The 13,637-nt window shown below is 38.5% G+C and overlaps 1 protein-coding gene across 1 annotated transcript; it reads left to right on the forward strand.

Moving 5' to 3' along the window:
• Window positions 1-525: 525 nt before the first annotated feature.
• Window positions 526-10,769, forward strand: LOC121366679 (CD166 antigen homolog; the record flags this gene model as incomplete). Its single annotated transcript, XM_041491031.1, has 3 exons — window positions 526-789; window positions 9,625-9,885; window positions 10,498-10,769. Coding segments are annotated over 3 exons (797 nt in total), but the record flags the coding sequence as incomplete, so codon positions are not given.
• Window positions 10,770-13,637: the final 2,868 nt, after the last annotated feature.

Raw genomic sequence — 13,637 nt, forward strand, 5'->3', positions numbered from 1 at the left:
GTTACGTAAAAGTCGTCTGGTCATATTTAATTTTTAATAATATTTGTTAAAAACAATTGCTACACAGAATTAGTAATTGCTAATCAATTTTCTTATTGACTGTCAGTAATCAATATTTTAAAAGCAAACTGTTCCCTGGGCATTTGGTACCCACTCCCTGATGATATGGATAATGCAATGAAAAGAATAATAACATAGAGACTATAAGTGCTTATCTTTCTCGGGCGGGACATGCATAGCCCAGTGGTAAAGTGTTCACCTGATGTGTGGTCGGACTAGGATCGATCCCAGTTGGTGGGCCCATGGGTTATTTCTTGTTCCACCCCATGCACCATAACTGGTATGTATTTATATCAAAGGCCATAATATGTGCTAACCTGGCTGTGGGGTGGTCCATATAAAAGATCCCTTGTTACTAATGGGAAAATGTAGCAGGTTTCCTTTCTAAGACTATTTGTCAGAATTACTAGCGTCCTCTAGTAGTGTCATTCAAACTTTAACTTAAAAGTTCATATCTTTTTTCAGGTGGTCCAGACTCTGTTACACTCAATCCTTCACCATCTGCATCTGTAGCAGAAGGATTCAGTCTGACTGTGACGTGTGCTGCTACTGGTTGTAATCCACCATGTTCCTATGCCTGGACTCGGGGAAATCAGCAGATCTCATCAACCTCTCAGTTAAAACTGACAAACATCAACAGGAGTCAGACAGAGAATGTGTACACGTGTACAGCAACCAACTCACTTATACCAAAGTCTGAAACTAAACAGTTCACACTGACAGTGTACTGTGAGTACTGTATTAATTGTATTTTATTTTCACTTGATGAAATATATGAGCAATTAATTTAATTTTAATAGTAAAAGAACATTGCTTGTACACATGTAGTTGTCTGAACATGGTTAATTAGCAGCTGTCTTAGTTGACTTACCACCTGTTTTAATATAAGTGGTTGTCACGGGGATCCTATAATACCCGTAACTGAATAAAACACGATTGTCCAAATATCTCTCCTAATTGTATATCTATTAGATCTCTCTGTAACAGGCTGTTATACCCGCTGTGGCTCGTCTAGGTATGATCAGAGATACGATCATATATAAAGTATATATTATTATAGCACGTTTAGTTCACTAGAAAACACAACAAAACACAATACACTTTGCAATCTGTATTAACCTACGCTGACAAATGTACTGCCGCAGTAGTTAATTAATAACAACAATAATAACAACCCAGAACTGATCACTTAATTAGTTAATCTCGAGGTGTCTAGTTTACACAATATGCTAATCACTTCACCATGACACAACACCCACACGTGTGATAATTGAGAAACGCTAACACACACACGTGTGATAATTGAGAAACGCTAACACACACACGTGTGATAATTGAGAAACGCTAACACACACACGTGTGATAATTGAGAAACGCTTCCAGGGGAACTTAATTAATAAAGGAATTACAGCTCTATTCCTAACTGGTTAATTTTTAATTAACCCTTACTACTCATTCAGTAACCTTGTAACACAGAATTAATACTGGTACCTATCACAATAAAGACAATAACCTACAGTTTATCTAGGTCCTCTAGGATGACTGGCTAAGCTTTATATATACATATTAGAACGGTGAGCCTACAGAATACTGCGTCAGATGACCGGCAGCACCGTCTAAATAATATTGGTATAATACAGTATTAAAAGTCACATCAATCACATCAAGGTTATACACAGAGCAGAAAATATATATTTACCAAAGTCCCGTCTGAACTAATATAGATCGTTCAGTGGACGACGTCCGTGTCCCTGGATACTTCCCAAATGTTTCTCCTCGATATATCTAAAATCCTAGCTATTTATTCAAAACTCTCAGAGACAGCGAATATCGCCTGGGGGTACAAGGCGGTACCTCACGTATCATGTGGATTTTCCACAACCACCACGCCGGCATATTTTTCTCTGATCGTCAGACTGGCTGTCGCCATACCGCGAGCAATCCCCTGGCCATAAACAGCACTACCGGAGATATTACGTAACTACTAGCCACATGGCCTCCACACCTGCGCTGGGTGTGTATTAGAAAAGCTCGATGACCGTCGCGCAAGGGTATCACATAACAAGTTGCCCATCTGGGCTAAGTGCATTTGGAACTGCACACGGCCCTCTAAAACAAATTAATATCGCCACAGGCGAAAAGAAATTAAGAGCATGTTCCGTCACACACCCCCACCTCAAAAAGGATATTTCCTCTACTCTAGGAATAGGGAAATATACTACATTAAAACAAAAGGATTAACAGTTTGTTCCAGTTATTCATATGTAGGTTTGACTTACCCACCCACACAACAATCGTGAACTAATACGCATGTAACTAGTTGACACTGTTCTTATTATACCCATATCGTAATTAGGGTTTAAGCTAGACACAAAAATGTATAGCAATTTGGTGAATTGATGACATAAACAAATGACTTCTTTTTTAAAATATTAATTAGCCAAATTAAACTTTAAATAACTTTTGGCAATTTGGTGATTGACAGCTTAAACCCAGCTGCTTAATGATAGTACATGCATTTCTAGTTAATAGAGCATTATCTTATGGTTGAAACATCACATTTCTCTCCTACATGCAATGACATGTACACATGTACATATCCAAATATGTAGTAATGTTTGCACATAATTATGTTTCTACTCATTCATCATTCTGAACATGTCAGTTATCAAGGTGTTTTTAATCAGAAGGGGCAAGATGTAGCTCAGAGGTAGAGCGCATGGCTGAGGAGCAGTGGTTTGCAGGATTGATAGCCCTCTTTGGACTCGGGGTGGGGTCTGTGTTCCCATCTTAACCAGTGCCCCATTAGTGGTACATCAAAGGCTACATGTTTGTTATGTACTGTCCTGTCTGTGGGAAAGTACATATAAAAGATCCAGTAGGAATAGCCCATGTGGCAGCAGCAGGTATCCTACCTCTTCCTATCAATGAAATGTTAGATAACACCAAATAGCCTTGGTACTGAGGTGTCAATAAACAAATATTCCTTTATTCAGGAGATAACTTCCAAGATGAAACTACAAGACATAAATCATTCATGTGAAATGTTACAATTAATAACATCCTACAATGTGCGTAAATATCTTCGTTATAAAAATAATTCTGGACAACAAATAATATACGCCAGTTGGTACATGTAAACAAGACATTTAATTTTGGTTTAGTGTATCTACTTCATTAAATACCAATGTATAGTGTTACTAATTTTCTATTAACCTTGTGAAATGATTTAAAAGTGACAAACATAAATACAGTAATTCAATTGCATTAACATCAGTACATACATATATAAATAAACAAAACAAAAGTCAAAGGTTTGGGAGAAAATCATGGTTTTATTTTGAAAGTGGAATATGCAAATGCACACAAATGAATTTAAACACAAATTAATAACCATGTATTCATATACAAACTATACTATTATTAATACAAAACTACAACTACATACATGTTTTTCTTAAACATAGGTATAGAGGGTAGGACAGTGGGAGAAAAGTAAAATTCGCTTTTAATAACTAACGTCTGCACTCAGTGAAAATTCAAATTAAAATGGCTTTGCTTGAAACCCGCAGAGGTTTTCAAACCAAACTTCCATGCGATTGGTTGGGGCATCCCAAACAATCCACTGACTGGTGAGACCCAGCATCTGATCTCATGAGGGAATCCCCATTTATTTCCACTCCCTTGCGTCAATGCAAAATATGATATGGAGTCAATAATTTGTATCTTTGCCATAATAATTATGAGCAGACATAACTTCATTAAAAAAATTTTCCCCTTTACATTTTAAAAGTTTCCCCAATGCAAACGTTCCCTCTCAGCAATGCATATGCTACGTGCACTGCCATTGGTCAGTCGATGTCGGCCGACTTGCACAGCTGGCTAAAAATATACAAGGAAAACCCAGCTATATGCTACGTGCACTGCCAATTGTCAGTTGACGTCAGCTGATTCACACAACTGGCTAAAAATATACAAGGGAAACCTAGTTGAAGAGCCACAGCCGGAAGTGCCTATGCCCAGCCAATCGGCGAGCCAAACATCACTGTAACTTAGTGTAAGTGTCCTTCCTTACACAGCATGCATATTAGTAACATACAGTATTATATGAATAATATTTACATTAACATCAGTACATACATATATAAGTAAACAAAACAAAAGTCACAGGTTTGGGAGAAAATCATGGTTTTATTTTGAAAGTGGAATACGCAAATGCATTCCCTGCATTGATTGAATGCACACAATGAGTTTAAACACAAATTAATAACCATGTATTCCAAAACAACCCAAACCTATGGTAAATAGGATATGTGTAGGATGTAGGTGAACCAAAAGGACTTCTGGCAATAATTGATATGTTACACACACTTGGCATATGCATTACATATTTGTTTCCCTACAGTTTTTGTGAAAGTCACAATCAGTAAAGTCTGCTAGCATATGCCACAGGTTACCAGACAGTGATTTTCTCACTACAAAGACACACCATATAGTGGATTGTTCAACTGTATCATAGTATCCAAAAAACTGTGTGGGCAGTTGCAGATCAATACCAACAACAACACACAAACATAGCAGATATACAGTTATCACTGATTATTACAATGTAGGTAGCTATCCTGGCAGATAACAGACTAAAACTTAACTGTACACATATATACATAAAAGATAAACACTAAAAGGGGCAGTAACAACTAACTGAATTTAACTCTTCCCACTGCTTGACCCAATAAACTCGCGACCTGTTGCCATGCACCCAGGGATAGATTGATGGATCACTACGCCAGTCTCCTTGAGTCTGTATGAGATCCACTGGAACCCCACACTCTAAGGCAAAGGAGGCCCCACCTGATTGAAAACTATGCCCTGCGTACTTGTCAGGATCAACTCCATATGCCCACATGTAGGCAAGACTTGAGATGAGACACAAACAACCTATGCGTTACGGGAATGGTGCCTACACTAGTTTTATACTGGAACACTGGGGCCTGCAGGGATTGGCAAGGCACTGTCTTTATGGCCAGCCAGAGTGCAGTGCTGGGACATAGGGGAGAATTGGGAATAAAAGGCAGGGGAATTATTAGGGCCCTTTCCCTGTACTGAATGGTTTTGGACCAAAGTACTTTTAGAATGGCTCCTTGTATAGTGAACCGCACATTGTGTCGGCTCAAATGCTTAGCTGGGTCAAAGACCAAAATGGAAGGGACCAACAGATTAGACTTGCGGAAAAAAGAGAAAAAGGCCACTACACATGTTGCCCAAAATGCAAGATCTTTTGTACATTTGAAATTCAACTGGCCAAAGATGTCAAGCAGAATCTGTAGTGTGATAGGCCCTTTTTAGCACACCGTGTCACCCAACATCCTGCGCGCCCCTTTAATTATGGAGTTTATGAAATGACAGTCCAAAGGATTGGGGTGACCAGCTTCCAGATGAAGGAGTCGTACTACAGTTAAGTAATGTTTTATAGATCTGTATTTCAACTTGAACAACAGATAGGCAACATACCGCCCTAGGTCAGTGTGTGAGATAGGGAAAACGGGTATATTGAACAACGTACAAAAATTCAGATATGTGCTCAAATATGTTGAGTACTTTTTTTTGGTAGACTGTGCGGAGACACTACATCTCAGGTTTCGAATTCTAGTATCCAGCACTGCAAGCTGTTCACCTCCATGCGTACCTAGACAGGAGAAATGAAAGAGACCTAGTTGAGATGTGTTCAAGCAATATGCCTATGGGAACAGGACATGACAAATAGCTGAAAAAGGACCTAAATGCTTTAAGCTCATGCAGCCTAGATACATGTATGTCTGCTTTTTCATTGTGCTTTCCCTTAATGTGGCGCGCGATAATATGGAAATTAAATTTTGCTGAGAGCCAAAATAAATATCGCAGGTATCCCATGATAGTGTTATTATGTGAAGTGCATTTGTTGATACTTGACACTGTAACCATGTTGTCTGAAAAGACATATATGCGGTGATTAGCCCACATGTGCCCCCAGTGATGAGCTGCCATAACCACTGAAGGACTTCTTTTTCATTAATATGAAGGTGAAATGCTGATGGCAAATCGAGTTGCCATTTGCATTAGTACCAGTTGTCTCCCCAGTGACCTCCTGCTCCTTCCATACAGGCATCTGTATAGATTGCGGACACTGGGAGCTTATCCAATAGCAGGGATTTCCCATTAAAGTGAGACATAAACCGTTGCCACCAATCTATGTCTTTGCAAATATCTGTGTGTAACCTAACTTTGTGGTGTTGCTGCTGAAGCAACTTAATTGCATTTATGAGCCTGTGCAGAAAAACACGACCACCGTACACTACTGCTGCCACCCAATTTAACTTTCCCACCAAAGATTGCAGGTGCCTTTTGGTTGCTCGGTTACGCTTCCCAAAAACAGCCAGTTCTTGCTTGAGGGCTGTGAGCTTCTCTGCCAGAAGCTTTAGTTGCATTTCATTCGAGTCTATCTCAATCCCCAAAAACATTAGCTGTTGAGTAGGATCTACCACCTTGCTCCAGTTGACCATAAACCCCAATTTTCTGACAAGATGGATCAGCTTGGCAAGAGCCTTTGCGCATTTTGCTTGTGTAGATTCGCATATTAAAAAATCATCTATGTATGCTACAGTATTCATAATACCTTTGCGTGACATAATTCGTTTGACAGCTTGGGATAGTCTATGAAATATGCCTGGTGCCATTTTGGATCATAAAAATATTGCTTTTTCCCATCAACTTGCCATTTTAGCCCTGTCACTAGCTGACTGTGTTTGTTTATATTAACCGACCTGTATGCAGATTTTAATTAACTTTGGCCATAAAGTAGCCTTCCTTTATGAGCTGCGTGGCATTATCTACTGTTTGAAAACGCTGTTTTTCTAAGTGGCTGACATAATCATTCACTGCTTTGCCTACAGGTCTGCTACAGTCATGAATTATTTGCACCCCACAATCTGCTTTTGGTATTACTCCTAGCAGACTGACTATAATGGGTTTTTATCGACGGAAATATAGTTCCCATTTAAAATGTCTTCCTCTATCTTTGCTGAGGCTTTTTTATTTAAAGGGCTATGTGGCCATGCTGACTTATGATTATCCATTTCGGTCGGAACAGGGTTAGAATTGTTTCAATGATATCAAAGCCATTTCGGATGCCCTCCAAAATTAACTCCCTATCAAAATCTTCAAAGTGTATTTCATCCTCCCAAGCTGCCAGGTTTAGGCCAGACGAAGGTTTTACTGGTAGTTTTTTTTATTCTGAATGCAGCGAGCCTGGGTGCAATTTAAAGCAGCTGGGTACACTGACCACATGTTCATACTTGCACCTGTTGAGGAGGCACCCAAATTTTGAATTGAACTTCCTACAAATAATCTTGCCATCCCCCGTGTGTGTAGCAAAATTTTGTTTGGGCCTGTTTGGTGCATATTTAGGTTTGAATGCCTGACCCTGTACTTGTGATGTCTGTCTTGTCCTGAGAAACCCTGTTGATAGGTGGCCCACAGCTGTTCCCCATCTAAATTTATGCAAGTTCTGTAGTCGCCTGTATTCCCTATAGTAAACATACACGGACACCAAATCATGTGTGCTGATCAAGCTGTATACATGGGATGTGTAAGACAGATAGTCAAACATTTGCCCCATGGGTAGTAGAGCCACCGATAATAGCAATTTCCAAGATTTTTCATGCGGTAAGAAACCGGTAATTCTGCAATGAACCCATTATCTGCATACAAACCGTCATCAAAATGGCAATTTCTGTGACTTATATATTCAAGTGCAGACACAAACTATACTAAATAACAGTCTAGTATTTGATTGCATGTAAACAAATAAACAATAAATAATGATACATTGCATTGTATTACAGTATATACTGTAATAAATACTGGCATCTGTCAGTCAATGATGCCAGTCTGGGTTAAGTCTGCTTCAACAACAATTTAAATATTAGTAAATTTAAGATACAATTATTGAATGAAAATGTTGTTAAAAAAATAATCTTTGATACTGCAGTGAATCAGAATATTTATTTCGGAAGTATTTAAAAATAAAAACATTTTAATTTACTATAGATACACAATAATGGGCTAAATAACGGTTAACTGTTTACGGTTACATTTCGGTTAATACCGTTATTATCGGAAACCGAAAGTGACTGAACTTTATGATGCACTACGCGCCATTGCGTTCAATGTATTTTAAGTTATTGTCAGTTACCAGTCAAGTAAAAAAGCACGAGGTTATTTCAATGAATAAGAAGTCAAAAGGTCTCTGTTTATCGACAAAAGTACGATTTTGAATTTTTTTGTTTGTAAAAATAACCGAAAAAAGGACTATTTTGACCAAAAAACCCCATGTTTTTCCCCGCGGAAAATGGGTTTCTGTTTTCAACGGCGAATTGCGTGATTTCCGCGGGTTTTCTGCGGTCGCGTATTTTCGGTGGCTCTAGGGTAGGGTACCCTCCTGTACTAGCCTGTGTAATATCGGTATATTCGCCCCTGACCACTGGCTGAGTGTGATGTTTTCTAACTTAGGTTTCAAATTCATCGTTAGTGGATACTACACTTTCAGACACTGCGGACGTACATGTACCAGCAACAAAATCTACTATTTCATAGTGATTTGACTTAGGGACACTTAGAGATTTTAACTATACTTGGGGGTCCTGCCAGGACAACATACCTGTAACATTATTTGGATGCATTGTTTCTGCAGTCCCACGTCTTGTCGTCTGATGGCTCTCGAATTGTTGCAGGAGCTGCTGGACAAACTCGTCTGCTGACGTGGTTTGGATTGTGGGTGGGTCGGCTTCCTGTTCATCTGTGTGCTGCTAGCCAGGCTCTTCCGCTTGCACTCCCTCTTGGTGTTCTCTTGCTATCTGAGGTACCGCAGGGGTTGCTGGTTTACTTTGGAAAGTGGAGGAAATACTTTTTATGAGAAGTTTTTGTTGGCCGATTGGTAACTTTGTTTTTTTCAAGTCGTCTATTTCTAAACATGACAAGGCTTCAATGGAGGAAAACCCTAAGAACATCACCACTTCTATGGTCTCTGGACTGTGGAGCAATGTGTTTTTCGTGTTTCTTCTGCGATGACACCATTCAACCGTTGTTTTAAAGTGGCTCTGCTTGAAAACCTGCAGAGGTTTTCAAACCAAACTTCCATGCGATTGGTTGGGGCATCCCAAACAATCCACTGATTGGCGAGACCCAGCATCTGATCTCATGAGGGAATCCCCAATTATTTCCACTCTCTTTTGTCAATGCAAAATATGATATACGGCGTCAATAATTTGTATCTTTGCCATAATAATTATGAGCAGACATAACTTCATTAAAACATTTTCCCCTTTACATTTTAAAAGTTTCCCCATTGCAAACGTTCCCTCTCAGCAATGCATATGCTATGCGCACTGCCATTGGTCAGTCGATGTCGGCCGACTCGCACAGCTGGCTAAAAATATACAAGGGAAACCCAGCTATATGCTACTCGCACTGCCAATGGTCAGCTGACTCGCACAGCTGGCTAAAAATATACAAGGGAAACCTTTGTAGATGGCCCAGACAGTGTCCAGCTGAACACCACTTCTCCACTGACAGTGAAGGAAGGTGAAGATGTAGCTGTGTCATGTGAAGCGACTAACTGTTCTCCATCCTGTTCTTTTAAATGGATGTTTAAATCTCAGAGTAAATCAACCAGCTCTGTGCTGTCATTAAATAACATACAGAGATCAGCAGCTGGTGACTACACGTGTACTGCTAGAAACACAAACACACAGAAATCATTAGACAAGACCATTACTCTGGATGTGCAGTGTAAGTAAACAATATTCAGTGTTATAATTATAAGAAATGGTGTATATTGTTTTCTATGCAGTGGAGCACCTTAAAGAACAATCAGGTGACATGGTTAATTTTTTGCCCACATGAAATGTTTGAAAACACATACATTTAGAACATATTTACTATTAGTAAATGAATGAATGGATATTTAGTAATACCCCAGCACAAAAATACACATCTGCTATTGGGTGTCAAAAATAGGTAAATATATGGTAATATTATTTATATTAAGAATACATTTTATATAATTATGTAAAATTATAGTAAAATTACATGGGGAAAAGTATAATACCAGAGATAATTTTGTTCAATTTTGTGTCACGATTCGCTCCGCAAATTTCAGAGATCACGTACTACACAATTTTGAAACATTAAACAGTAGTTGCTAATCAATTTTCAGTTGACTAGAAATATTGCTAATCAAGATTAAAAAAAATAAAATGTTCCCTGAATACAATACGAACATCAAGGTGAGACTATTTTAAAACTTTGTATACAAATCAGTGTTTTAAAAACTTTAAAGTTAATTCTGGGTGGAATTTAACAGATTATACCACATTTCTGTTACCAAATCGTCGACTTCAGATGATTACACTCCACCAATATTCGATATTGCCCAGGAAGAAAGCATTCTTGAATTGAGGTCAAACCAAGAAGAAACAGACAGTAGGGTTGTTCTCTACTGCATCTATGCTGCAGAACAGGGATACCAGTATGCAAGGGTCAGGAGTTCAGACAGTGACATATTCTGGATCTTTCTCTATCATACCAGGGAAATAGACATTACTATCCTCTTCGATACAGGTCATGGCAACAAGAATCACCGTATTAACATTACAAATCTTTCTAAAAACTGAACAGAGCAAATGTGTGAGGCGATGCTGGCACTATATGCATTTACCGGTTGTGATTCAGTCAGCTCTTTCATGGGTATTGGAAAGATTAAACCTCTCAAGTTGTTACTGAAATCACCTGCACACTGTGATGCCCTGAAGCATTTGGGAGATGACTGGAATGTTGATGATGATCTTCTGATCGCATGTGAAAAGTTCACCTGTGCACTGTATGGGAAATTAAAGTTGGAGAGTGTAGATGAGGTGCGGCACTTGATGCTCAAGTCAATGTGTGATGGGGATATTTCAGTTGACACTACCATTGACCTGGCTAGATTTCCTCAGACAAGAATATGGAAAATGACAAATGTTCCCATATATGAGATCCCCAAACCCTGAGAAGGACATGGATAGAAAGAGAACGGCAAATCACTCTGGTGTGAAGATGAAATGATCTTACCACACAAACTAATTAATGTGCTGGAGAGAGATGCAACAAAACTGGAGGAATCTGATGATGAAACAAGAGAATAGAAATATGCTGCAGATAGTAGTACAGATAGCTCCTCTGATGAGGACTAAAACAGTAAAAGTGAAAAGTGTGATAATGGACATTATATTTTACTGTGGGCATTCAGGGAAAGGACATTATTAGCACATTGGATTGTGTAAATAAATGTTATCTAAAGCTTTAGAGATTCCCTATGATATGTGTTCCTACTGAGACTACGATAAGAAACAGGTGCTTATAAACCTCTTTCAAAAACTAAAATAGTGTCCAGTTTAACTTATTCATCTAAAAATATTGACAAAGAAGACATCCAGGAGGGGAAAAAGTGACGCGTTTTCTTTTTCCATTTTGCCACCTCCATATCTTGGGCAATTTCTACTGCTTTAAAGCCAGTATTGTTTTTCATCAAAAAAACATTGATCGTGACACTTTATTCTTTGGGTACATGTATTAAAATTTCACCAGTTACATAATAAATAAGAAAATAGTGGTCCCAGTGAATGCTGAGGGGTGCATGGTGGGTCCTCCTGGCCCCCGGACTATACCCAAAACATTTCAATACCTTAGAAATTGTTATGACGTGCTCAGAGATGCAATTTCAATCATGTTTTAACAGCCATGAATAAAGTTTGCTTACAGTTTTCTTCTATGAGTCAACTTAAAAAATATTTTTTAATCTTAATAATTAGGTGTTAATTTTATTTTGTTTTGATTCGTTATACCAACTTTCTGGCTCTTGTCCTGGAAAGGAAGCTGAAGGTTCAGACAGTGAGAAGTCACTGTTCGTCCATTTTCACTACTCTCACGCAGTGTGGATGTCCAGATTTCTCTACGAATCTGGTGTTGCATGACTTTCTGAAGTCCTTGCAGAGCACAGTTGAGAGCAGGGGTGGGGAAAAATAAAATTGTCAATTGGTCCCACGTAATGTCATCACTACCGGAGGGGAGGGGGAGAGGGAAAAGAAGAAAGGAATACAAATAATAATTATAAAATCATTTAAAAGGTAATATTTGCCAAATAGTGTTTTAAAAAAGATCATAGTGGCATTGTATATTTTTATCTTGAATCATGAACGCGAAACGATAAACATCAATTAAAACATGAAAGAAAAAAACTGATTACATCACTGATGTCATCAGGGAAAAAAACAAATTGTATATATTTTACATAATGGAATAAATAATATAAAAAAAGGAATAAAAGTTATGAATTTTAACTCCCATATATGTATAAAAAGTATGAGTAATTGGTACTGTGTCCTGAATATTAATAAACAATAACACCGTTGGAGCGTTTGACAGCTTGAGCTAGCACACGTTTAGACAAAACAATTAATAACATTGTCGCTGATTGGATGACATTTGACCTCTACTAGCTCTAGAGATAGCCGGTGTAGCTATTCTAACTCACTCCCACTTGTAACAAAAAAAGTGAAAACCTTTATTTTTTTATTTTAAAGTCCTTTATAATTATTGGATACACTACATTGAATAGTCAATAATACATACATTTATAGATTATTTCAGTATATTTTATGCTATTTCAAGAAGTTTGTATTTCACAAAAGCCTCTTGCCTCGGACTCGGACACTCGGCCTGATAGAGCTCCGTACACAGGTGTTGACAAGTGTTGATGGTGACCAGCTGCAAACTCTGGGTCCTCTGTTTTAATTGGAGTGTAATACCTTGGTAGCTTTCTCACCAAAAAAAAGTGTTATTGTTAATGTTTGTTTAATCTCCTGACCAGCTCAGTGGCTTTGACAAATGTCTAGCCTAGTGGCAGTGGATTCATACTACTGTAGGTCCGATTTATGGCAGACTTTAAAATCACAGACGTCTGAAACACAAGTCAGTTTGACCATTATTTATTTATTATTATTTTAAATCATGCACAAGATAACGATGTTTGGGCAGGCCGATCCAGATGACGGATAGGAATTTGTTCCGATAATAGAAACGGACAGGTGCTTCGGACCGACAAGAATGACAAAAGTGGGACTGGCAAACACACGTTTTAAAAAAATAATTTCGGTCTCAGAGATGGACAATCTGTCCCAGACCGGAAAAACACGCTTTTCCACACCCCTGGTTGAGAGGCCTTCCATTTGGCCAAAGTGGAATGTTTTTCTGGTTCTACATGCACTCAAAGGCAAGCCCTATGAGCCTTTGTAATTCACTAGTCTCCATCAGTTGAGGTGGAAAACTTTGTTTCTTATCTCACTAGTGGCGTGTCGGCATATTAGTGAGATTCATGCTTTTTTGCATAACTTAGTGTATTACAACACGGGTGGGTCTGTTACATTACGGACTGATCCTACTTTTGTGGCTAAGAACCAGGTGCCAAGGGAAGAGTTTCCTCTATCAATCGTTCAGAGTTCATC

The sequence above is a fragment of the Gigantopelta aegis genome, unplaced genomic scaffold, assembly GCF_016097555.1.
Source record: "Gigantopelta aegis isolate Gae_Host unplaced genomic scaffold, Gae_host_genome ctg6598_pilon_pilon, whole genome shotgun sequence".
NCBI classification, from domain to species: Eukaryota; Metazoa; Mollusca; class Gastropoda; order Neomphalida; family Peltospiridae; genus Gigantopelta; species Gigantopelta aegis.